The sequence below is a fragment of the Nerophis lumbriciformis genome, linkage group LG28 (genome assembly GCF_033978685.3).
Source record: "Nerophis lumbriciformis linkage group LG28, RoL_Nlum_v2.1, whole genome shotgun sequence".
NCBI classification, from domain to species: domain Eukaryota; kingdom Metazoa; phylum Chordata; class Actinopteri; order Syngnathiformes; family Syngnathidae; genus Nerophis; species Nerophis lumbriciformis.
Window position 1 is genome coordinate 16,014,588 of NC_084575.2, and position 25,759 is coordinate 16,040,346.

Genomic DNA, 25,759 nt, shown 5'->3' on the forward strand with positions numbered 1-25,759 from the left:
GGGCTGGTCTCCGTGATCCTGTTGGCGTGTGGTTGCTGGTCGCAGTTTTTTCGATCGCTTTGATTTGATCGAGTGGAGCTGGCTGTCTGGGGACATTGCAGCTGCTGTTTCTGCTGCCGTTTGTTTGTGGTGTGGGCGCCCGTGGCTGCTGGGTCCGGTGCAGGGGGGTGGCTGATGTTGTGACTGGTAGCAGCGCGCGCGCGTGGTGGTTGTCGGGGCTGACGAACTTGCCGACTTCATACTCGTTTATTGTCGTGTTGGTTGGCTTGTCGGGTGTGGGCCTGGTGTGTGTGTGTGTGTGTGTGTGTGTGTGTGTGTGTGTGTGTGTGTGTGTGTGTGTGTGTGTGTGTGTGTGTGTGGATGGATGGATGTAGGTATGTAAATGTGTGTATGTATGTGTATGTATATGTGTGTGCATGTATGGGTATAGGTATGTGTGTGCTTATAGATGTGTATATGAATGTGTATATGTATATGTATATATACATATGTGTGTGTGCGTTTGTGTGTGTGTGTGTGTGCGTGTGTTTGTGTGTGTGTGTGTGTGTGTGTGTGTGTGTGTGTGTGTGTGTGTGTGTGTGTGTGTGTGTGTGTGTGTGTGGATGGATGGATGTAGGTATGTAAATGTGTGTATGTATGTGTATGTACATGTGTGTGCATGTATGGGTATAGGTATGTGTGTGTTTATAGATGTGTATATGTATGTGTACATGTATATATGCATATATATGTATATATGTGTGCATGTGTATGTGTATGTATGTGTATGTATGTATGTATGTATGTGTATATATACGGTATATATATAAATCTGTCTGTCAAACTCAAAACTCAACTGTAAAACCTTATCAAGAGGGCTGGTAAAATAATTGGCATGCAGCCCCCTTGTTCCCTTCAAGAAATATTCGACAAGACCGTAAGGAAGCAGGGTCTTAAAATCACCCGTGACACACACCACATACTTCATAGTGAAATTGTGTTGATGCCAAATGGTAAACGGTACAGAACAGCAACATACAAACTCAACCGGTATAGATTTTCCTTTGTCCCACTGGCAATCATAGCACTTAACAACGGAAAACTACTGTAATAACCGGATGCAGAATAAGGAGTGCTATATTGGGATAGTGCAATACGGGAGGTGTGCAATGTATGATGGGGGAGTGTAATGTGTGATCTCATAACTGATATACCTGCGCACTGTTCACTGTCGTCACTGTATTGTCGGATGAACTGTATGTACAGTATGTATGTATGTATGTATGTATGTATGTATGTATGTATGTATGTAAAACGCTGTGTCTTGATGTCCAAGACAAATGTGTCCTCTGAGACAATAAAGCTAATTATTATTATTATTATTATTATTAATACGTACCATCGCTGACTTCCTGTGGTGTCGGATCCAACACTTGCCAGCCGTCGTATTTGCCGTGTGTATTGAGGTCGGGACGCGTCATCCATGACTCCACCCACACATGGAAGTTCCTACAGCAGAAGGCAAAATACAACGTTAATTATCTATATTCATGTTGGATCGAATCTGCAGAGAAATGATGAATATTGATGAATACAGTCATGGACACAATGACATGACGGGCCTGATGCTCACCAGATGCTGTCGTCCGACTCGATGTACTCGGCGCCTTCTAACGGGTGGTACACGTCGATGGTCAGGTTGGCATCAGTGTCGTGGGCTGACTGGAAGTTGCTGATCACACGGGTGGGGATTCCCAGTAGCCGCATGACTGGAGGAAAAATGCATTGGTTTGTCGTCAAAGTTCAAAGGTCAGGCCTCAATAGTACCAAGAGACAAACAAAGATCAAAGGAATATGGTAAAGAGAGAACACGGGATTTAGCAAAATGTTGATTGAAAACAGAATCTTACAAAACGTGCCGTGTACGAAAACCAAGGTATCACTGTACTAATAATATTACTGATAATAATTATAATAACCATAAAAGGCAATGTGTGCAGAAATTGCATGTGAATGCTGAGGAGCTGAAGCTGATCTAAGATTCTGCATGAAAAATGTGGAATTACTGACAATTGTTAGCATGAACATTTTGATGTGCTGAGAAATGTACAAACTTGTTGAGCTATGTTGTTAACCAGTGGCGGGCCGTGCGTTTCCCACCTCGGCCTTCAGTGATGTCCGACTTCAATAATTACCTCTCAATATACCATAATTTATGTCACCACCTGACCATTGCTGGAGAAATACTATACAGGAACACATTTACGCCCTACTTAAAACGCATCAGCAATTGAAACATATCTTATGTGGTACTGTCAAAATTAAAATTGCAAAACACATATTAAAAGTGAAAAAATGAAATATTTGAACTCACAATTTATAGAACCTATTCGACACCGTATAAGCCATTGGTACCCATCGTTGTCAGCTTATTCGAGTGGAAATGGCGAGCATTTCCCCATTTCATCGTCAGAACAGCTGAGCTAACTTCCGGGGTTGGCCGACATTGTCTCACACGATGTAGTTTCTCTTTAAATATTCATCCATCCATTTTCTACCGCTTGTCCCTTTCAGGGTCGCGGGGGGTGTTGGAGCCTATCTCAGCTCCTTCTTGAAAATATATATCTGCCACCTAATTAACGTTTTGTTCTCCTTCTCTGCCATCCCTGTCTGGCTACAGCTCAACGCTTCCTGCTAAATTGAGTCTTGTGAATGGATACTCACTTTGGAATGACAAGTGGGTATCCTATCACAGTCTCGTTAAAATCAGGCTACTTAGAGAGGCTACTGTCAACAACTTGTGATCTGATTGGCTAGCACAACTGTATATCAACTGTATGTGTTCTCAAATTCATCCGCTAACGGTCCCGATGAGTATCCAATCACAGGACGCGTAAATGTCACGTTCAACATGAGGCCATCTGGAAGGCCTTACTGACAACAACTCCAGATCTGATTGGCTATCACAACTGTCTATCAACTGTATTTCCCCGTTCACTTACAGTACACGGACGCCCGCATTGTTGATTCTGAAGGCCTCGGGCAGATTTGGTACAGCATGGCAACATAAGCTAACTGAATTCTGATTGGATACAAACTAAAACTAAGAACAACAGCACTGGAAGGAGTATAATTTGACATGAAGAGAATATGAATACTTTTAGATATTTAGGAAAAGGGGGTTGGGGGATTGGGGGGTTATGGTAATTTTTTATTATTTTTTGCCATAAAAAAATACAATCATGTGTGCTTACGGACTGTATCCCTGCAGACTGTATTGATCTATATTGATATATAATATCTTGTGTTTTTATGTTGATTTAATAAAAACAATAAAAAAAAAATAAAAAAAATAAAAAAAATAAAAAAAATAAAAAAAAATGTTTTTTTAATTTCTTGTGCGGCCCGGTACCAATCGAACCACGGACCGGTACCACTGCAGTACATAACCTACTGACGGAGGTATTAATGTCCTGAAATGGGCCCTATATAGCTTTGTGCTAACATTCAAGTTCCAAAGGGATGTAAAAAAAATAATTTGGAGCAATTGTCATGTGACTATCAGGGATGTAGCTTCCCCAACATGTCAGGTAAGCTAGCTTTTTTCTAAAGTCTTAATTATTTCCAATAAAGGTCATTTGAAATATTTTACCAACTCATGCTTTAATAATCTGTTGAATATTATATAGTTTATCGATTATTTCAATATTTCTTGAATTAATCAATACAAAACAAGTTAGGCAAATACCATTGTTGCTGTTGCTACTCAGTGGCCTAGTGGTTAGAGTGTCTGCCCTGAGATCGGTAGGTTGTGAGTTCAAACCCCGGCCGAGTCATACCAAAGACGATAAAAATGGGACCCTTTACCTCCCAGCATCAAGGGTTGGAAATGGGGGGTTAAATCACCAAAAATGATTCCCGGGCGCGGCACCGCTGCTGCCCACTGCTCCCCTCACCTCCCACGGGGTGAACAAGGGGAGATCGGTAAGTTGTGAGTTCAAACCCCGGCCGAGTCATACCAAAGATGATAAAAATGGGACCCATTACATCCATGCTTGGCACTCAGCATCAAGGGTTGGAAATGGGGGGTTAAATCACCAAAAATGATTCCCGGGCGCGGCACTGCTGCTGCCCACTGCTCCCCTCACCTCCCACGGGGTGAACAAGGGAATGGGTCAAATGCAGAAGAAAAATTCCACCACACCTAGTGTGTGTGTGACAATCATGGGTACTTTAACTTTATTGCTATCGGGCTTTTAGTTTTAAAATTGCTTAGCTGACCTTACATATTCGTCATAATAGCAAAAAATGGTAATAAGGTTACTTAATAAATTTAACTGTTTTAAATATTTCCAGATGTGATTGTTTGGTAAAATTCAAAGTATACATTTGAAAAAAATGTGAAATGAGAAATGTGTATTCATTTAAATGGGAATTTTTGGGCCGGAAAAAGTGGAATTTGAAGAAAAGCGGGAATTTTTGGAATGTTGAAAATAGAATGCGTGGATATTTTGAATGTGCTGAATGTTTTAGTGTTGGAATGGTGTGAATTGGTTTAGAAATTTAAAAGTAATAATAACTTTTTGGGGGATTTTTGCCCATCATTGATAAACCTTTTGTGAGACAAGAACAAATATGTTTTTCTTTTTTTATGCATTCCAACTCGTAAATAAACACTAGCAAATGACAGCTAACAGTGGAGGTAATGGGATTCGCTCTATTAAACCTATAAAGGGCTCTAAAAACATTCACAAACCTCTATCAACGTTGTATATACATGATGTAAGTATATATGATAACATAATCCACAAATATCAAAAATGGAAGACTTCATGAGAGCCAACAATAACTATTTGGGGACGAATGAGCCTCAAATATTTTGATGTTATTTTAGAGGGCTTCATGAGCACAATAGACAACTCCCATTAGCTTCATTGTTAGCCACCTCGTGCTTGCCATATATTACAAATTAGAATACATAAAAAACTAGAAATAAAACATTTGTGTTATTGTCTTACATAGGGATTGTGAATGATAGGCAAAAAAAAAAAAAAAAAGTGCAGTTCCCCTTTAAAATCAAAGGTACCGGTAATCTGTGTAAATGTGAATTTGGCAAATTGTGAGCTTCAATATTCTTTGATGTAGTTTAAATAGGTTAAGAAATGTTGAAAAATACTGTTTGTTTAAATGTCAATGCCGGAAAATAAAAAACTTTTTTGGACGTGAAAAATCTCTGATGATTTGAATGAACTGAATGTTGGAATTGATTGAGAAATGTGTAAATAAGAAGAATTATTCAGAACAAAAGGGAAGATGTGTTTGGAAAACTTGATTTAATTTAATTGAATATTGTAATTTTGGAATGGTTGGTTAAGAAATGTGGAAATTTATTTTTAATGGGAAAATTGTCGATTGTGCAATACCACCAGGATTTCCGGGCTTTTTGTGGTTGTTGAAAGATTGGCTTAAAATGCTCAATTTTGCAGCAGCATTTTTCAAAAGTTATAGGCAAAAGTTGCAATGTTTTAAGGCTTATTTTATTCATCAACATTACATCCCCTTTTGATTTGGGGTATTTATAATTCATGTGGGACAAATTCGACTGGAGAAAATGTTGATAATTGACCAAAATATGTGGGGAAATAACGGAGATCTGCATAATTTATGGGGTTTGGTTGAATTTGCCTCAATTGGAGCTATCGCAACATCGTGAAAAAAACATGTGGGCATTTTTTGGAGGGAATGTCTATTTGAAGCCATTGTGTCCTGAATGAGTGGAACATTTTGAAGTCAAATATAGTTTATATTAGTTGAGGAATGTGGAAGCAGTTGAGCTTTAATAATTTGACAAAGAGGACCTTTCATATAGGAGTAGTCAAATGCAATAAGAGCACGAGATGATAAGTACAAAATTCCACAGGTTACCTGAACACATCACGCCAGCAAACACCCAGCACTGACCAAACTTAACAGGGTGGTAGTCATTTTTTATCCATTTAGAAAGAATGTCATGGCTGCCGCTCCAGTGGGAAGGGGAGACTCCGCCCTCAAACGAGTCTGACCAGTTGCCCTGCAGGACGCCAGGGTCATCGAAATTGTTGATCTACGCATACGACATCATCACAAACGTCAACAAGTCATCAAGCAACAGCCACTGCATCCAGTCAACATGGAAACAAGCCGTACCATGGCGCTGACCACGCGGCCGATGTAGATGGGGCTACCGCGAGAGGCGAGGTCTTTGCTTGGGTTGTTTGTGTAGTTGAGGTTCTTGTCCAAAATCATGAGGCAAATGTCCACCATGTCGTCTTCAAACTGGGCGGGAATACAAGACAAGCGTTTATGGAGTTTATTACAAACCCCGTTTCCATATGAGATGGGAAATTGTGTTAGATGTAAATATAAACGGAATACAATGATTTGCAAATCCTTTTCGACCCATATTCAGTTGAATGCACAACAAAGACAAGATATTTGATGTTCAAACTCATAAACTTTTTTTTTTTTTGCAAATAATAATTAACTTAGAATTTCATGGCTGCAACACGTGCCAAAGTAGTTGGGAAAGGGCATGTTCACCACTGTGTTACATGGCCTTTCCTTTTAACAACACTCAGTAAACGTTTGGGAACTGAGGAGACACATTTTTTAAGCTTCTCAGGTGGAATTCTTTCCCATTCTTGCTTGATGTACAGCTTAAGTTGTTCAACAGTCCGGGGTCTCCGTTGTGGTATTTTAGGCTTCATAATGCGCCACACATTTTCAATGGGAGACAGGTCTGGACTACAAGCAGGCCAGTTTAGTACCCGCACTCTTTTACTATGAAGCCACGTAGATGTAACACGTGGCTTGGCATTGTCTTGCTGAAATAAGCAGGGGCGTCCATGGTAACGTTGCTTGGATGGCAACATATGTTGCTCCAAAAGCTGCATATACCTTTCAGCATTAATGGCGCCTTCACAGATGTGTAAGTTGCCCATGTCTTGGGCACTAATACACCCCCATACCATCACAGATGCTGGCTTTTCAACTTTGCGCCTATAACAATCCGGATGGTTCTTTTCCTCTTTGGTCCGAAGGACACGATGTCTACAGTTTCCAAAAACAATTTGAAGTGTGGACTCGTCAGACCACAGGACACTTTTCCACTTTGTATCAGTCCATCTTAGATGAGCTCAGGCCCAGCGAAGCCGACTGCGTTTCTGGGTGTTGTTGATAAACGGTTTTCGCCTTGCATAGGATAGTTTTAACTTGCACTTACAGATGTAGCAACCAACTGCAGTTACTGACAGTGGGTTTCTGAAGTGTTCCTGAGCCCATGTGGCGATATCCTTTACACACTGATGTCGCTTGTTGATGCAGTACAGGCTGAGGGATCAAAGGTCACGGGCTTAGCTGCTTACGTGCAGTGATTTCTCCATATTCTCTGAACCCTTTGATGATATTACGGACTGTAGATGGTGAAATCCCTAAATTCCTTGCATTAGCTGGTTGAGAAAGGTTTTTCTTAAACTGTTCAACAATTTGCTCACGCATTTGTTGACAAAGTGGTGACCCTCGCCCCATCCTTGTTTGCGAATGACTGAGCATTTCATGGAATCTACATTTATACCCAATCATGGCACCCACCTGTTCCCAATTTGCCTGTTCACCTGTGGGATGTTCCAAATAAGTGTTTGATGAGCACTCCTCAACTTTATCAGTATTTATTGCCACCTTTCCCAACTTCTTTGTCACGTGTTGCTGGCATCAAATTCCAAAGTTAATGATTATTTGCAAAAAAAAGATGTTTATCAGTTTGAACATCAAATATGTTGTCTTTGTAGCATATTCAACTGAATATGGGTTGAAATTTATTTGCAAATCATTGTATTCCGTTTATATTTACATCTAACACAATTTCCCAACTCATATGTAAACGGGGTTTGTATAATAGAATACCATAGCAAAATGTTAGCATTAAAGCCAATGTTTACATACGTGGCCAAAGTCCCAGTTCATTCCAGAGATGTAATCGGTACTTCCTCCGTAAATCACTCCTTGTTCATTCATCACATATTCTTTTCTCTCCAATTCATCAGACATGAAGACAGAGTCTCCTGCAGAGGAAATGAATGAATGACTGAGTAGGTGAATTAATTATACTTGTGTGTCTGCAGCTGGAAAGACAGTAGACGAGCCTACCTGAGAACCAGGGGTTAAAGAGCACCACGAGCGTGGCCAGCTGTATTTCCTCATCCCAGAGACTTCCTGTCAAGGTGTACTTTCCGATGGGGGTGTCCGTCGGGGGGGTGATGAGCAGGATCAGGGACGTCAGCGAGGAGCTGCCGTGAAGTTGGACTGTCCAAATGGCCTTTGCTGTAGGTGAACGATCGGGGTAGCCTGGGATACCGAAGCGTGACAAGGTGCCCTGGTCCTCAGAGGAGTACTCTCCTGGTGAGGTAACATTTGTCTGATTTCACAATGAATTCTATCAATGTCAACACCCCTGAAGTCGTACAGTATATTTGGTGCAAAACCTATACATGACAGATTCCCCCTTTTGTTGGGTTATTTTGTGCAAAGCCACCACAGAAGCAAGGCCAAGATGATGATGATAACTGAGCTAATGATTACCTACCATGGGCTCCACCAGTTGTGGCAGTGAGTAAGAGGGAATGAAGGTCGGGCTTAAAAGGCTTCGTCACTTTCACGGTCATCTTAAAGGACTGTCCTCTCCGCACGATCAGTTGATCTCCAGGGAGTTCACTGGTGTGGTGCTCCTCATTATTGGTCTTACTATGGAGGTCCACCTCCTGGAGGACTGACAAAAGACAGAAAAAGGATATATATATATATATATATATATATATATAATATACAAGGCAGTCCAGAGACTGGGGTTGCAAATCGGCTGGCTACAAACTTTATATGCAACCTATATTATCATGGCATTGGCTGTGATAAATATGTGTAATATTGTGTGCTGCATTGTCACTGACATACAAAACAAAACAACAAAACACAATATGTAAATGAGTTGTTTAAAAAAAAGTATTACTAAATGTATAAATAATACAATAAATACAATTTAAAAACATTCTATAAAAATATATAGAATAATGTATTTATGTAACAAAACAAAACAAAATACATATACACATATGTACATAAAAACATTTTTTTATGCATTTTTTGTTCTTTAAACAATTGTATTATGTTTGTGTTTATACCTCCTCCATGTGATCAGTACTGTTAGTTTGTCTGTTAGTTGTTTAGTTAGCAACATAACTAAAATTGTTGTGGTCGTATTTTCATGAAACTTTCTGGAAATGTCTGAAATGGAACAAGGAACAACTGTGTCACGATCTTCTTGACCAGGGGTCCCCAAACTTTTTGACTCGGGGGCCGCATTGGGTTAAACAAATTTTAACCTAATATATATATATATATTAGAGATGCGCGGTTTGCGGACACAACCGCGGAGTCCGCGGATGATCCGCGGGTCGGGCGGTTGAAAAAAAAAAAAAAAAGATTTTATCCGCGGGTCGGGTCGGGCGGTTGAAATAAAAAAAAATTAGATTTTAAATAGATTCAGGCGGGTGGCAGTTAAATCAATTCGGAAATATATATACATAGTTAAATGTTGTTACCCACATACGAAAAACGAGCAGGCACCTGCAGCATGCCACAACAGAAGAAGAAAAACAAAAGAGATGGCAACGCCGGCAGCAAACGTGGTACGCGACAAACTAAAAAAGGGAATACTAAAGACCAGGGGAAAAAAAGGCCAGAAAAGTTCAGCGTGGACTCGTTTTTATGAGGTTGTAAATCAGGATGATAGTAATGCTGTCTACGTGATTTGCAAGAGCTGCGACGCTGTTTATGTCTACAACAGTCACAAAACCGGGACATCTAACATGGTGCATCACATTTATGCAAAACCCCGAACCTCCACAAACACCCTGAGCATGAGCAGTTTCGTCCGCCGTGATCCCAGAAGAGTGCCACAGGATGTTAAAACAAGGCTTACAGATGCATGTGTGAACGCAGCTGCCTGCAGCAGTTTGAGTGGCGCGAGCGCGCTTGGAGGTGCGCTCAGCGCGGCACCCAGATGATTGCGCACTGGTGTGCGTCTGGGCCGTGACAGCGTGGCACGCATTGAATGTCTCTGCTGCATTGGATCAGTCTCCTTTCTTTAACAGGCAAAAGCTTTATAACCTCACTAATGCCTTGCATCGTCTATATTAGATATATAACAACGGGCGGGTGGCGGATGGCGGGCGGGTGAGGTTTTGATTAAATGTTAGTTCGGGTGGATGGCGGATGGTTGACGACTTTTGTGACGGCGGATGGTTGACGACTTTTGTGACGCGGTTGTGGATGAAATAATTGCCTATCCGCGCATCTCTAATATATATATATATATATACATATATATATATATATATATATATATATATATATATATATATATACATATATATATATATATATATATATATATATATATATATATATATATATATATGGGCTTCACGGTGGCAGAGGGGTTAGTGCATCTGCCTCACAATACGAAGGTCCTGAGTAGTCTTGGGTTCAATCCCGGGCTCGGGATCTTTCTGTGTGGAGTTTGCATGTTCTCCCCGTGACTGCGTGGGTTCCCTCCGGGTACTCCGGCTTCCTCCCACCTCCAAAGACATGCACCTGGGGATAGGTTGATTGGCAACACTAAATTGGCCCTAGTGTGTGGATGTGAGTGTTAATGTTGTCTGTCTATCTGTGTTGGCCCTGCGATGAGGTGGCGACTTGTCCAGGGTGTACCCCGCCTTCCGCCCGATTGTAGCTGAGATAGGCTCCAGCGCCCCCCGCGACCCCAAAGGGAATAAGCGGTAGAAAATGGATGGATGGATGGATATATATATATATATATATATACATATATATATATATTGTCTTTATAATCCGTTTTGTCATTTAACATCAATTAACATTGATGTTCATCAACATTTAACATTGTCACGTTATCGATGGGAAAATTCATTTTTAGACAATATGATTTGCCTTAGCGGCTAGGAGACACCAAGAGTAACAAGCGGTAAAAAAATGTATTAAAAGGAAAGATTAAAAAAAAAAAAAAAAAAAAAAAAAAAAAAAAGTATTTATATATATACAGTATATATATATATTTATTTAACTTGGGACTTCCTGTGGGCCCGATTTTGGATGCTGGGGGGCTGGATCCGGCCCGCGGGCCGTAGTTTGGGGACCCCTGTTCGTGACAGTTTTTGTTTTGTGTTGTTTTTCCTGTGTTTAGTATTTCTTCCTATCTAGCTCTTATTTTTGTTCTACTTCTTTTTTTGGTTTGCATTGTGCAGTGCTTTGGCATCGGAGGACCTAAGCCTCCAGCTTCAATCCCGCCCATAAAACCCAATAAAAAAAAAAACATCCAAAACCGCCCACAATACTCCATTTACATTTTGCGACTTGAGTATTAACCAAGTATTAGTGATATTGTTATTATAAGTGCTAACGCAGATGATCTATAGCAGTGCCGTGATCACCAGTTTGTGTGGCTTTGTTGACATCACCGGCTGATGAGCTGCTCCTTTGCCTTGGTGCTTGTGAAAGTTTATTCTAGATCAGTGGTTCTCAACCTTGTTGGAGGTACCGAACCCCACCAGTTTCATATGCGCATTCACCGAACCCTTCTTTAGTGAAAAATAAAACATTTTTTTTTTCAAATTCAAGACAAAGTTATATGTTTTTGGTAACACTTTAGTATGGGGAACATATTTTAAGTAACAAAGACTTAATTTAGAGTTATTTGGTCAGGGTTAGGGTTAGAGCCAGGGTTAAATAAGGCCATGCCGAATAAGGAATTAATAAGTACTTAATAATGACTAGTTAAGAGCTAATATGTTATTAATTTGCATGTTAATGAGCAACTAATTAATGGTGAATATGTTCCCTATACTAAATTGTTACAATGTTTTTTTTACTGGTGCACAAAATGAACCGTGTACGAACATCACCTTGTTCAAAGAACAAAACCAACACAGTGCGTAAACAAATTACACACCTGCAAATCAGTCTAACTTCTGCTGTTGTCGTATCCGTAATACGCCGATAGGGAGAAGTTTTTATTTACACGATGAGTCGGGTGTGTTTTGACCTCCGCCGAACCCCTGAGCCCGACTCACCGAACCCCTAGGGTTCGATCGAACCCAGGTTAAGAACCACTGATCTAGATCATTAATAATGCCTTTCACCTTGACAGTAGGATGAGAATGTAATTCGACAAGTTGGTACACTTTGAACACCAATTTAGACCCGGAAATGCCGAGAAAGACACGAAAATACACTTGGCTCCACTAGAGCTGAAACGATTACTCGAGTAACTCGAGTAATTCAGTTACAAAATATATTCGAGGAAAAATCACTGCATCGAGGCGTCTGTAAAAAAATGTTTGCGGCATTTTGCCTCGTTAAGGCCATGTCCACACAAATACTTAATAAACGCGTACTTATCTCTGCGTTTAGACCTCTTGCCCAAACGCAGACGCTTAATTTTGTCTTTAAAGATGCAGACTTTTACAAACGCTGGCCAAATAGTAGACTTACAAAACTCTACGCTCAGCGGAGACGTGTGAGACGTCACGGTTGTACGCTGTCACTTCCAAGCTCAACAACACTGCCTTGCTGCCTTTAAACACATTATAAGAGGACTTCATGTATGTTTGAAGGTAAACATGCTGCTATTTTCCCTTAACATGACTAAAAAAGACACATCAAAATGGGTTTTGATGTGTCTTTTGATGTGGAACCTCCACCTGATGAAACAACTTTGACCGGCAAGACTTTTTGCTCTGTGTCATAGGAAAGGTGCAACATTATTTTATGTTTTTAGTCCTTGTTTAACGACTAACCATGAAGTTAACTTACATGTCTTGCGTCCATTTTTGTAGATGGAGCCAGGCGCGACCGTGCTGGCGCGTAAAAAGCGACCAAGCAACTAAAAAAATATGATGTAGCGTCCTCCTTGTAGTGTGTACTGATGTTAAAGACAATATACACTTCATTACACATGTACCATATCACTACCGTATTTTTTGGATTATAAATCGCAGTTTTTTTCATAGTTTAGCCGGGGGTGCGATTTATACTCAGGAGCGACTTATGTGTGAAATTATTAACATATTACCGTAAAATATCAAATAATATTATTTATCTCATTCACGTAAGAGACTAGGCGTATATCAGCAATCGTCACACACACACACGTCAACCAATAAAATTTTGGCGGGGGCGGGTCATGGCAGAAGTGCATTGGGAAAAAAAGATGCTACCTGCTACTACTTCCGTACCTATGAAAATTGATCATTTCAACATTGGCGGTAACTTATAAAAACTGAGATTAGCGATTAGGAGTGACAGATTGTTTGGTAAACGTATAGCATGTTCTATATGTTATAGTTATTTGAATGACTCTTACCATAATATGTTACGTTAACATACCAGGCACGTTCTCACTTGGTTATTTATGCCTCATATAACGTACACTTATTCAGCCTGTTGTTCACTATTCTTTATTTATTTTAAAATATCTTTCAAATGTCTATTTTTGGTGTTGGGCTTTATCAAATAAATTTCCCCAAAAAATGGGACTTATACTCTAGTGCAGGGGTCGGCAACCCGCAGCTCCGGAGCCGCATGCGGGTCTTTGACCACTCTGATGTGGCTCAGCTGCATACTTGCCGACCCTCCCGATTTGAAATCCGGGAGACTTCCGGATTTTAGTGCCTCTCCCGGGGCAAATATTCTCCGATTTTCACCCGGACAACAATATTGAGGGCGTGCCGTGATGGCACTGCCTTTATTAGCGTCCTATACAACCTGTCTCGCGTCCGCTCTTTCACCATACTATCTGCGTGCTGGCCCAGTCACATGTTGTATGCGGCCTCTGCTTACACACGTAAGTGACTGCAAGGCATACTTGGTCGACAGCCATACAGGTCACACTGAGGGTGACCGTATAAACAACTTTAACACTGTTGCTAATATGCGCCACACTGTGAACCCACACCAAACAAGAATGACAAACACATTTCGGGAGAACATCCACACCGTAACACAACATAAACACAACAGAACAAATACCCAGAATCCCATGCATCCTTAACTCTTCCGGGCTACATTATACACCCCCGCTACCACCAAACCCACCCCACCCCAACCCTGCCCCCCACCTCGCCCACCTCAACCGACGCACGGGGGTTGGGGGGGCGGTGTTTGGTGGTAGCGGGGGTGTATAATGTAGCCCGGAAAAATTTGGGATGCAAGGGATTCTGGGTATTTGTTCTGTTGTGTTTCGGTGCAGATGTTCTCCCGAAATGTGTTTGTCATTCTTGTTTGGTGTGGGTTCACAGTGTGGCGCATATTAGTAACAGTGTTAAAGTTGTTTATACGGCCACCCCAGTGTGACCTGTATAGCTGTTGACCAAGTATGCATTGCAGTCACTCATGTGTGTCTGCGGACGCCTCATATAACATATAACTGGGCTGGCACGCTGTGTGTACAGGTTGTAGAGGGCGCTAAAGGCAGTGCCATCACGGCATGCCCTTATTATTGTAGTTGAGGTGAAAATCAGCAGACATTCGAGAGAATAGTTGCCCTGAAATTCGGGAGGGTTGGCAAGTATGACGCTGTCAGGCGCCATTCATATAAAACTCGCGGGCCGCACAAACATTACATTTTCATATTAAGGTGCGGGCCGCGTGTCTGAGACCCCTGGTTTATACATAGCACAAAGCAAAAAAAAAAACGTTGTATGTAGTTTTATTTCATTTTAAATTTCAAAAGAGTTTCGTGGCTCACATTGTTTTCTTTAATTTGTGAAACGGGTCAAAATGGCTCTTTGAGTGGTAAAGGTTGCCGACCCCTGCTCTAGTGCGACTTATATATGTTTTTTTCCTTCTTTATTATGCATTTTCGGCCGGTGCGACTTATGCTCCGGAGCGACTTATAATCCGAAAAATACGGTATATCCGTGATTCAATGCTTTATAATTCCACGAGAGTTTTGCAGCGGCACACGCACGTCCGTGCACTTTATATTGGCGCCTAAACTCGTTAGTGCGTGCTAATTTTAGAAATAATGTAGACTTCACTTCACATGTAATACATCACAATGTTGCTGAACACGTTATCATTCTATGAGTGTTGGGTTTCAGCGGCACAGGCGTGCATTCCCTCTTTATCAATGTTCCCAGGGCTCTGTGCACGTGCAGGCTGGTTTTAAAGATAATGTACGTGTCATTGTACGTCTAAAGTCGATCAAAATAATACGTATAAAATACTACACGTTCTAGTTCCATCCTATCTTGCCGATTGTATTGTACCATATGTCCCGGCTAGAAATCTGCGTTCAAAGAACTCCGGCTTATTAGTGATTCCCAGAGCCCAAAGAAAGTCTGCGGGCTATAGAGCGTTTTCTATTCGGGCTCCAGTACTATGGAATGCCCTCCCGGTAACAGTTCAGTAGAAGCATTTAAGTCCCATCTTCAAACTCATTTGTATACTCTAGCCTTTAAATAGACCCCCTTTTTAGACCAGTTGATCTGCCGTTTCTTTTCTTTTCTCCTCTGCCCCCCTCTCCCTTGTGGAGGGGGGGACAGAGGTCCGGTGGCCATGGATGAAGTGCGGGCTGGGGGGGGGGGGGGGTCCATAGTACTGCAGTCCTCTCCAAGGTTTCTCTTAGTCATTCACATTGACATCCCACTGGGTTGTGAGTTTTTCCTTGCCCTTATTTGGGCTCTGAACCGAGGATGTTATTGTGGCTTGTGCAGCCCTTTGAGATACTTGTGATTTAGGGCTATATAAATAAACATTGATTGATTGACTTGTCCAGGGTGTACCCCGCCTTCCGCCCGATTGTAGCTGAGATAGGCTCCAGCGCCCCCCGCGACCCCAAAGGGAATAAGCGGTAGAAAATGGATGGATGGATGGATGATTGATTGATTGATAAACATAATATGAAGTGTAATGCCACCAAGTCAGATATTGCTGCTTTTTTTCAGGCTTCTGATTGGACAAAATATGCATGACAGCAGGTGTATGCGTTTGTGTGTAGATATAGACACTTTTGAAACTACACTTGTGTGGATGGAGATTGTTTTAACCCTGGGTATGTGTTTTTGAAACTGTCTGTGTTTGTGTGGACATGGCAGCTCACGGACTGTTTAGGTGTTGCACAGCATCTTTACGTCACAGATCATACGCCCCCCGCACTGCAAAAAAAACGCTCTTTTTAAATACGCTTGAGTTTAGAAAAGTTTTTCGCCGACATAACTCGCAAAGAATGCAGTGGACAAGAGCCATAGCAAAACGAGGGAATTAAGAAGCGACAAAAGTTGTCTAAGGCGTGGGAACACTTTACACTAAAATCGAAGGAAAACGCAGTAGTAAGCAAACATTGCAAAGTGGGACTCGCATTCCACAATAGCACAAGTTCGATGCTGTAGCACCTGTCGAGAAAGCATCCGATTTAAGGACGTCCCGAGGCGAGGCAAGTCATCTATTATCAAATGTAAACGCAAAAGTCGTGTTAGTAAAATAAATGTTATTCATTATGACATAAGCGCCGATCTACATTTCTGCCAGTGGGTGCTCGGTGTCCATCCATCCATTTTCTACCGCTTGTCCCCTTCGGGGTCGTGTGTGTATTAAAAAAAAAAATAGACGTTCAGCTAAGTTAATATCCCATATGATTTGTGGCTTTATTATTTTGTAAAACGGACCAAACTCGCTACAAAATTAACTACAACAAGATTGATTTTTCAAAAATTATTTCAAAGATTGAAAGTTGCCATCAATCCCACACGGGTGCTCGGCATTGTTCCCTCTAATGCAGGGATGCTCAAACTTTTTCTGCAGGCGAGCTACTTTTCAATTGATCAAGTCGTGGGGATCTACCTCATTCATATATATAATTTATATTTACTTATTTATGAAATATATGTTTTTGTTAACAAGTTAAAGGTGTTTAATGATAATACAAGCATGTTTAACACATATAGTTAATATTGTTAAAAAATTAAAGGTGTTTAATGAAAATACAAGTATGTTTAATACATATAGTTAATATTGTTAACAAGTTAAAGGTTTTTAATGATAATACAAGCATGTTCAACACATATAGCTAATATTGTTAATAAGTTAAAGGTGTTTAAAGATAATGCAAGCATGTTTAACACATATAGTTAATATTGTTAACAAGTTAAAGATGTTTAATGATAATGCAAGCATGTTTAACACATATAGTTAATATTGTTAATAAATTAATGCTGTTTAATGATAATACAAGAATGTTTAACACATATAGTTAATATTGTTAACAAGTTAAAGGTGTTTAAAGATAATACAAGCATGTTTAACACTTATAGTTAATATTGGTAATAAGTTAAAGGTGTTTAAAGATAATAAAAGCATGTTTAACACATATAATTAATATTGTTAGCAAGTTAAAGGTGTTTAAAGATAATACAAGCATGTTTAACACATATAGTAAATATTGTTAACAAGTTAAAGGTGTTTAATGATAATACAAGCATGTTTAACACACATAGTTAATATTGTTAATAAGTTAAAAGTGTTTAAAGATAATACAAGCATGTTTAACACATATAGATTCCTTTCTTTCATGAAGACAAGAATATAAGTTGGTGTATTACCTGATTCTGATGACTTGCATTGATTGGAATCAGACAGTAGTGATGATAACGTCCGCATTTTCGAATGGAGGAGAAAAAAAGCCCTCCTTTCTGTCCAATACCACATGAAAGTGGTTGGTTTTTGGCATCTTATTTATCCAGCTTCCGTACTCTTTTGTATACACTTTACAAGAAATACATTGTCTCCAAACTCCGTAGCTTGCTAGCTTGTGCACGCCAGCTTTCTGAGACTCTTAATTTGGTAGCGCAGGCAGGATGAAGCAGAGCTTTTATTGTGCAACTGTGCAGTCGGTCTTTGGAGTTTTGACGACAGGTACGGCGCCAGAGTCTGTTGAAATAAAGTGTTTCTCGCCTTCCTGTCGGTAATTTTAATGAGCTGGCAGCAGCCAGCGTCATCTCAGAAGACCCTCGGGTGCCGTGAATGTCAATCAAGTGACGAAAGTGACGTCAAATTGAAGATTTATGATCACTCATTTTTAGGACTATATTTTTAATGCCTGGCTGGTGATCGACTGACACACCCTCCACGATCGACCGGTAGCTCGCGATCGACGTAATGAGCACCCCTGCTCTAATGTTTCATGTGTGTGAGCAAACGCACAAACTCCTTGAGCATTCAGTGGAGCGCATGTGAGCAACATCAGACGTGCACACTGTGGCCATACCAGCAGCACACCTGTCCCAAACCTGACATCATAACAATTTAAATGTTTTATTAAAATAATTTTCTGATATAAGTGATTTTGCCCCCTTACAATGACAATAACAAAAAAACATGTTTTTCATGACCTATGTGCTAGTATTGCATGTCTGGCTGCGGGTCCCACCTTTAAAAGAAATGTTACCCCTTTCAGAGATTACATTTAGTTCCTGTAACGTTCTGTCTGTAAAATACATCTTTTTATTAGCATTTATGAAATCTAGTGACAATATTTTATGAATAATATCCTTAGATTAACATCCTTAATAAATGGCAGTAAAATAAGATAAGCACACATCTGATTGAGGAGTCAGAGTGTTACAACCTGTGTGGCGTTGGGGTTGTCCGACTTTTTGTGTGGCCATAAACGCAGCACTGGCTAAGTGCCATGAGTGCGTGTGTTGGTGCAGGTGAGACAGAGCGAGCGGCTTCTGTTGATACGACGGATGACAAAGTTGGTTTAAGCCTGGTTTGTATGGCAGAAAATGACCAGTTTTTCTAGATAAAAGTTTTTTTACTCATGTTTTTGGTGTGGTTTTTGCTCAATTAAGTGATTGATGGAATTCCTGTCCGTAAAGTGTCTCGACAGACGATAATTGAACTGTGTTGGCAAAGATTGTTTTATTCATTGGGGCCACTCTTGTTGTCACCTGTCACTCACAGAGTTGCATTGCAAAATCATACAGAATAAATTGTAATGTGTTTATTTCGTTTAGAGTTCAGATGGGATTTTCGATTTTCTGCGCGGCATTAATTTGCTTTGCGCAGAGGACACGTGAGCAGTGCGCAATTGCACAGGCGGGCACCTTAGAGGGAACGTTGGTGCTCGGCATTGTCCCTGGGTGCTTCGGGGCCCGAGCGTTATGATAACCAGGATGTGTTTTCTCACTCTTGTCAAGTCATCAAAAGTTAACAACGCTATCCGAGCTGTCCGGTTCCATTAGCCTTTCAATAGTAACCACGCGAAAGTAGTCATGCAAAGTTATTCGGGTTATTCAAGTCATGCAACCACATGCTACGTGGATAGCTGGCACTTGCAGCCACGATAGTCTCTGTAGAATGCAAGAGTTCCAAGTCCTTGTTTACAGTTGTAGCACTTGTGTGCCAAGTTCCTGTCAGCCGGATTGGTTCTGAATATGAAGTTGCACATTTCAAATGCAGTATTAAAGGCACTACCTAAACCACTTTTTATGTTTGATATAATGAAAACGGTTCTTATTGTTTTATTATTGATACTAAGAATATAGTTTTATTTTAACATTATCAGGGAATATTAATTTTGAACTAATTTGATATATATGTGTTTTCATCTCAAACATGTTATGATGGCAAAATGAACATTCATTACTATTTTGCAGGCAAAGAAAGCAATGAACTGTATTGCATTCTTAAAATTGAAAACTGTTGTCGTCGTTATTAGGTGGTTTGTCTTTTTATATTGTTTATGTATTGTTGGCAGGTTGAAAACAGCTCAGTGGATTAAACGGCACTGTATAATAATAATCAAAAACGCGTTAGAGACAAGAACTTTGTTTATGCGGTCACACCACACAGCACATAGGGCTGATTGGCACAATCACCCACGGACGCATTTCAGCTGTGCGTATCAGCCTTCAATAATGAAAACAGGCGTTTAGAAAATAAAAGACAATTAGGCCAAACGCAGTGGCCTAGTGGTTAGAGTGCCCCCCCTTGGATTGGTAGGTTGTGAGTTCAAACCCCGGCCGAGTCATACCAAAGATTATACAAATGGGACCCATTTACATCCCTGCTTGGCACTCAGCATCAAGGGTTGGAATTGGGGGTTAAATAAACCCAAAAATGATTCCCGGGCGCGGCCACTGCTGCTGCTCACTGCTCCCCTCACCTCCCAGGGGGTGATCAAGGGTGATGGGTCAAATGCAGAGAATAATTTCGCCACACCTACTGTGTGTGTGACAATCATTGGTACTTTAACTTTAACATGCTTTCGATACCGTCGATCATAATATTTTATTAGAGCGTATCAAAACACGTATTGGTATGTCAGACTTAGCTTTGTCGTGGTTTAACTCTTATCTTACTGACAGGATGCAATGCGTCTCTCATAATAATGTGACCTCGGACTATGTTAAGGTAACGTGCGGAGTTCCTCAGGGTTCGGTTCTTGGCCCTGCACTCTTTAGTATTTACATGCTGCCGCTAGGCGACATCATACGCAAATACGGTGTTAGCTTTCATTGTTATGCTGATGACACCCAACTCTACATGCCCCTAAAGCTGACCAACACACCGGATTGTAGTCAGCTGGAGGCGTGTCTTAATGAAATTAAACAATGGATGTCCGCTAACTTCTTGCAACTCAACGCCAAGAAAACGGAAATGCTGATTATCGGTCCTGCTAAACACCGACATTTATTTAATAATACCACCTTAACATTTGACAACCAAACAATTACACAAGGCGAATCAGTAAAGAATCTGGGTATTATCTTCGACCCAACTCTCTCGTTTGAATCACACATTAAGAGTGTTACTAAAAGGGCCTTCTTCCATCTCCGTAATATCGCTAAAATTCGTTCTATTTTATCCACTAGCGACGCTGAGATCATTATTCATGCGTTCGTTACGTCTCGTCTCGACTACTGTAACGTATTATTTTCGGGTCTCCCTATGTCTAGCATTAAAAAATTACAGTTGGTACAAAATGCGGCTGCTAGACTTTTGACAAGAACAAGAAAGTTTGATCATATTACGCCTATACTGGCTCACCTGCACTGGCTTCCTGTGCACTTAAGATGTGACTTTAAGGTTTTACTACTTACGTATAAAATACTACACGGTCTAGCTCCGTCCTATCTTGTCGATTGCATTGTACCATATGTCCCGGCAAGAAATCTGTGTTCAAAGAACTCCGGCTTATTAGTGATTCCCAGAGCCCAAAAAAAGTCTGCGGGCTATAGAGCGTTTTCTATTCGGGCTCCAGTACTATGGAATGCCCTCCCGGTAACAATTAGAGATGCTACCTCAGCAGAAGCATTTAAGTCCCATCTTAAAACTCATTTGTATACTCTAGCCTTTAAATAGCCCCCCTGTTAGACCAGTTGATCTGCCGCTTCTTTTCTTTTCTCCTCTGCTCCCCTTTTCCTTGAGGGGGGGTGGGGGGCACAGGTCCGGTGGCCATGGATGAAGTGCTGGCTGTCCAGAGTCGGGACCCGGGGTGGACCGCTCGCCTGTGCATCGGCTGGGAACATCTCTACGCTGCTGACCCGTCTCCGCTCGGGATGGTGTCCTGCTGGCCCCACTATGGACTGGACTCTTACTATTATGTTGGATCCACTATGGACTGGACTCTCACAATATTATGTCAGACCCACTCGACATCCATTGCTTTCGGTCTCCCCTAGAGAGGGGGGGTTACCCACATATGCGGTCCTCTCCAAGGTTTCTCATAGTCATTCACATCGACGTCCCACTGGGGTGAGTTTTCCTTGCCCGTATGTGGGCTTTGTACCGAGGATGTCGTTGTGGCTTGTGCAGCCCTTTGAGACACTTGTGATTTAGGGCTATATAAATAAAGATTGATTGATTGATGTATAATTAAACCTTAATTAAGAAAAAATATTGCTCCGGCCTGACCGCACCAAATGATAATATAAATCCATTTGATAAAGTCAAAATATAAATAAGGCAACAAGAGACGTATCCCACACTTCTTTTTTGTAAAGTAAATGTGTACAGCCGATATGGGCATCTACATCCACTATATGATTTGTCTGAGACGCTGGACAGGACCAAAAAAAAAGAAAAAAAAAAAAAAAGAAAAAAAAAAAAAAAGAAAAAAAAGTTTGTTTGCTTTTTGTGCAAAAATATGATTTATTCGATTACTCGATTAATCGACCGGGATATTCGATAGAATACTCGATTACTAAAATATTAGAAAGCTGCAGCTCCAGGCTCCATCCACCTTTTATTTGCAAGGATTTGTAGTCTTTCTTCATATAAAACTAACCTGACTCTCGCCAGATCCTTGTAGTTCGCTGAGCTCCACACAAGGATCTGGGCTCAAAGGCATGGCAAACTCCTTCCAGATAGCAAAAAATAATGAACCAATCAGGGGTTTCATAGATGTGACGTAGCGCCAAAGCGACTGTTTGATTCAAACAACAATGGCGGCGCACAGCCCTTGCTGCTATTGCAACTATTTTGTCGAATCTATCAAATATTAATTATTTAAAAGATGAACAGATAACTTTTCGCTCTGTCGTTATCCAATATGTCAGCTGTTCTGTTTGGGATTTCGCAGCGTCGCTCTCATCAGCGTCATGGGTTGATTTCGATGTGAGTGGTTGAAGTATCACGTCATTCAAGATAACGGACAAGTGGTTTATCCAATCAAATACAATGATTTTTTTTTACAAGGCCCCGTCTTCTGAAATACATCTCCTATTGAGAACTCCCAGATCCTTGTGTGGAGCTCAGCGAACTACAAGAATCTGGCGAGAGTCTAAAAACAGGAATATAACTATAATCTATCAGTCAGCATCCTAATGACAGCCGACTTTGTACAGTAAGTGATGTTTTTTGGCTCTCATGAAGTCTGCAGTGAGTAATAATCAGTGACGTTGTTGAATAAATAAGCAAAAGTTGTGATGCATTTTTTAAACTAATTCATTAATTAAAATAGGCATATATTACATGTCTCTTACTACATTACATATATACTTACAGGATGTATATAAAACCTTAATGGAGGTGTTTGGAGGTTTTTATTAGGTCTTTATAGGAAGAATTGAGCAACTCCCATCGCCTCCATTCTAAGCTGATCACATTTTTACAACTACATGTCTTGATAAACACCGCCAACGTTTGTGTGTCAAAGGTCCAGGTGTCTTGCTTTCAATTTCTCTTTACAAACGCAACAATATAAATATTTATTTATGTTTTCATTTTAAACCTGCAAGGTGCAATGAGTATGGTACCATTTCTAAACCACACCACAATGTGTTAGATCAATGTTCATGTGTATTTAAAGACAGTTACATTTGTGAAATAATTACAGGCGGAATTTGAAAAAACAAAAAATCTCACGACCCCTAGGGGTACTTGAAGGTATGCCAAGGGGTACGTGAGATTTTTTTTAAATATTCTAAAAATAGCAACAATTCAAAAATCCTTTATAAATATAAATAAAAACCTATCTTTTTTTCCAAATAGTTCAAGAAAGACCACTACAAATGAGCAATATTTTGCACTGTTATACAATTTAATAAATCAGAAACTGATGACATAGTGCTGTATTTTACTTCTTTATCTCTTTTTTTCAACCAAACATGCTTTGCTCTGATTAGGGGGTACTTGAATTTAAAAAAAAATCACAGGGGGTACATCACTGAAAAAAGGTTGAGAACCACTGACCTAGGGGTTGTGGACCCCCTGTTGAAGACCCCTAATCTGGAAGGAAGTGTGTTAAATCTAGATTCTAAACATCATAGGTCAAAAACTCCAAAGGCTTACGCCACTAGAATAAAACTATAAGATGTCAACAAACAAAGATACTGTAGCTTTAGAGGTGGGACAAAGACTGTATAAATGAAAGAAGTATGGAAATAAAAAAAAGTAAAAAGACTTACTAGAGTGGTTGCCTACTGAAGTCATCTTTACTCTGCTTGGTCTCAAAGAAGCACAATGGTGCATTCACTACTAGAGGACGCAATCTTGAAATACCTGTCAAGCTCAACCCTCTTCTTTTTTTTTTTTTTGGTCCTGTCCAGCTTCTCAGGCAAATCATATTGTTGATGTAGATGCCCATATCGGCTGTACACATTTACTTTACAAAAGAGAAGTGTGGGATACTTCTCTTGTTGCCTTATTTGTATTTGACTTTATTAAATGGATTTATATTATCATTTGGTGCAGCCGGGCCGGAGCAGGAGGGGATAGAAAGAGGAAAAAAAGGAAGACAGAGGGGGAAATTGTGGGGACAAGAGGGGGATAAGACACAGAGACGACAACAACAACAGCAAACACAACAATAACAACAACAACAACAACAACAACAATAGAGCTACATCAGCAAATATGATATGTACAAATATGATGGTAAAAGTGATAGCAAAGAAGCAGTTAGTGAAAGAAATAATAATACAGAAATGACAATGAGCATTATTACAAATGGAACAATACAAATACCAAAAGAAATAGCGCTATTGATCATGAATAATAACAATAATTTACCTCTATTATCAACAATACAGTTGTTCAAATGCAACAATACATATATGTAATGATAACGAGAGATACAAAATAAAGCAGATAAATGGAGGGGAAGAAAGAGAAGCCAGCTATATTAACCTTGTAGATTGTTATAGTAACAATAGGTTAAGCTTTGTCAGTGTGTCCAGTTTCTCCTCGGGAAACAACGTTAATATATGTTTGATGAAACGTGATTATATGCATGAGTGTATGTATGTATATGTACTTGTATATGTACAGTATGTGTATATGTATGTTTGTACAGTGAATGTATATGTACAGTATGTATATATGTATTTTTGTACAGTGAATGTATATATACAGTATGTGTATATGTATGTTTGTACAGTGAATGTGTGTGTGGTTCTAGAACTTGGAGTATGTAGGTATGTACTGTATTTGTGTATGTATGTGGGAGCGTAGGTACCTATGTATATATGTATGTATGTATGAATAACGGTGTGTATGCGAGTATATATGTGTATTTGTATGTACAATATATTTGACTCCCAGTGTGTGTGGGAGCCAGAGTATGGCCCCAGCCACCCAGAGAGCCCAACCCACAAACAACAGGTGTGGTGCCCAGGGAACAAGGGACCACCGGCCCCACGCAGCCAGGCCGGCCAGCGACAGGAACCCCAGGCCCGGGCCACCGTTCCGCCCGGAAGAGCCAGCAGCAGGCAGACGCGCCCGGCAGAGGACAAGGCACGGGAGAAGCAGGGGACAGCCAATCCTCAAGCCAGCAAGAGACCACACCCCACACGGGGAGAAAGGTGGGACGCCCCGTCCGCGGGGCCCAGACACTCCCAGCAATCGGACGGGAAGACAGCCCTCGCCCCGAATCCACCACCTGAGGGAGGGGAAAAATAAAAAATGTAAAATAATAATAATAAAATATATAAAAAAATCAATAAATATATATAAAAAAGAGATTTAAAATAAATGATAAATGATAAATGGGTTATACTTGTATAGCGCTTTTCTACCTTCAAGATACTCAAAGCGCTTTGACAGTATTTCCACATTCACCCATTCACACACACATTCACACACTGATGGCGGGAGCTGCCATGTAAGGCGCTAACCAGCAGCCATCAGGAGCAAGGGGTGAAGTGTCTTGCCCAAGGACACAACG

General features: G+C 40.5%; 1 protein-coding gene across 1 annotated transcript in view; it reads right to left on the bottom strand.

Moving 5' to 3' along the window:
* The window catches only part of LOC133570744 (protein-glutamine gamma-glutamyltransferase E-like), a 35,435-nt gene extending 11,361 nt beyond the window's left edge, over positions 1–24,074 (bottom strand). The window contains exons 1-8 of the mRNA XM_061923440.1: positions 24,003–24,074; positions 8,600–8,782; positions 8,164–8,412; positions 7,960–8,078; positions 6,166–6,294; positions 5,905–6,082; positions 1,613–1,748; positions 1,379–1,488 (exon numbers count right to left, since the gene is read on the bottom strand). Of these exons, the coding sequence (XP_061779424.1) occupies positions 1,379–1,488; positions 1,613–1,748; positions 5,905–6,082; positions 6,166–6,294; positions 7,960–8,078; positions 8,164–8,412; positions 8,600–8,782; positions 24,003–24,066 (1,168 nt within the window). The 5' untranslated portion in view covers positions 24,067–24,074. The remainder of the gene's footprint in view (positions 1–1,378; positions 1,489–1,612; positions 1,749–5,904; positions 6,083–6,165; positions 6,295–7,959; positions 8,079–8,163; positions 8,413–8,599; positions 8,783–24,002) is intronic.
* Positions 24,075–25,759: the final 1,685 nt, after the last annotated feature.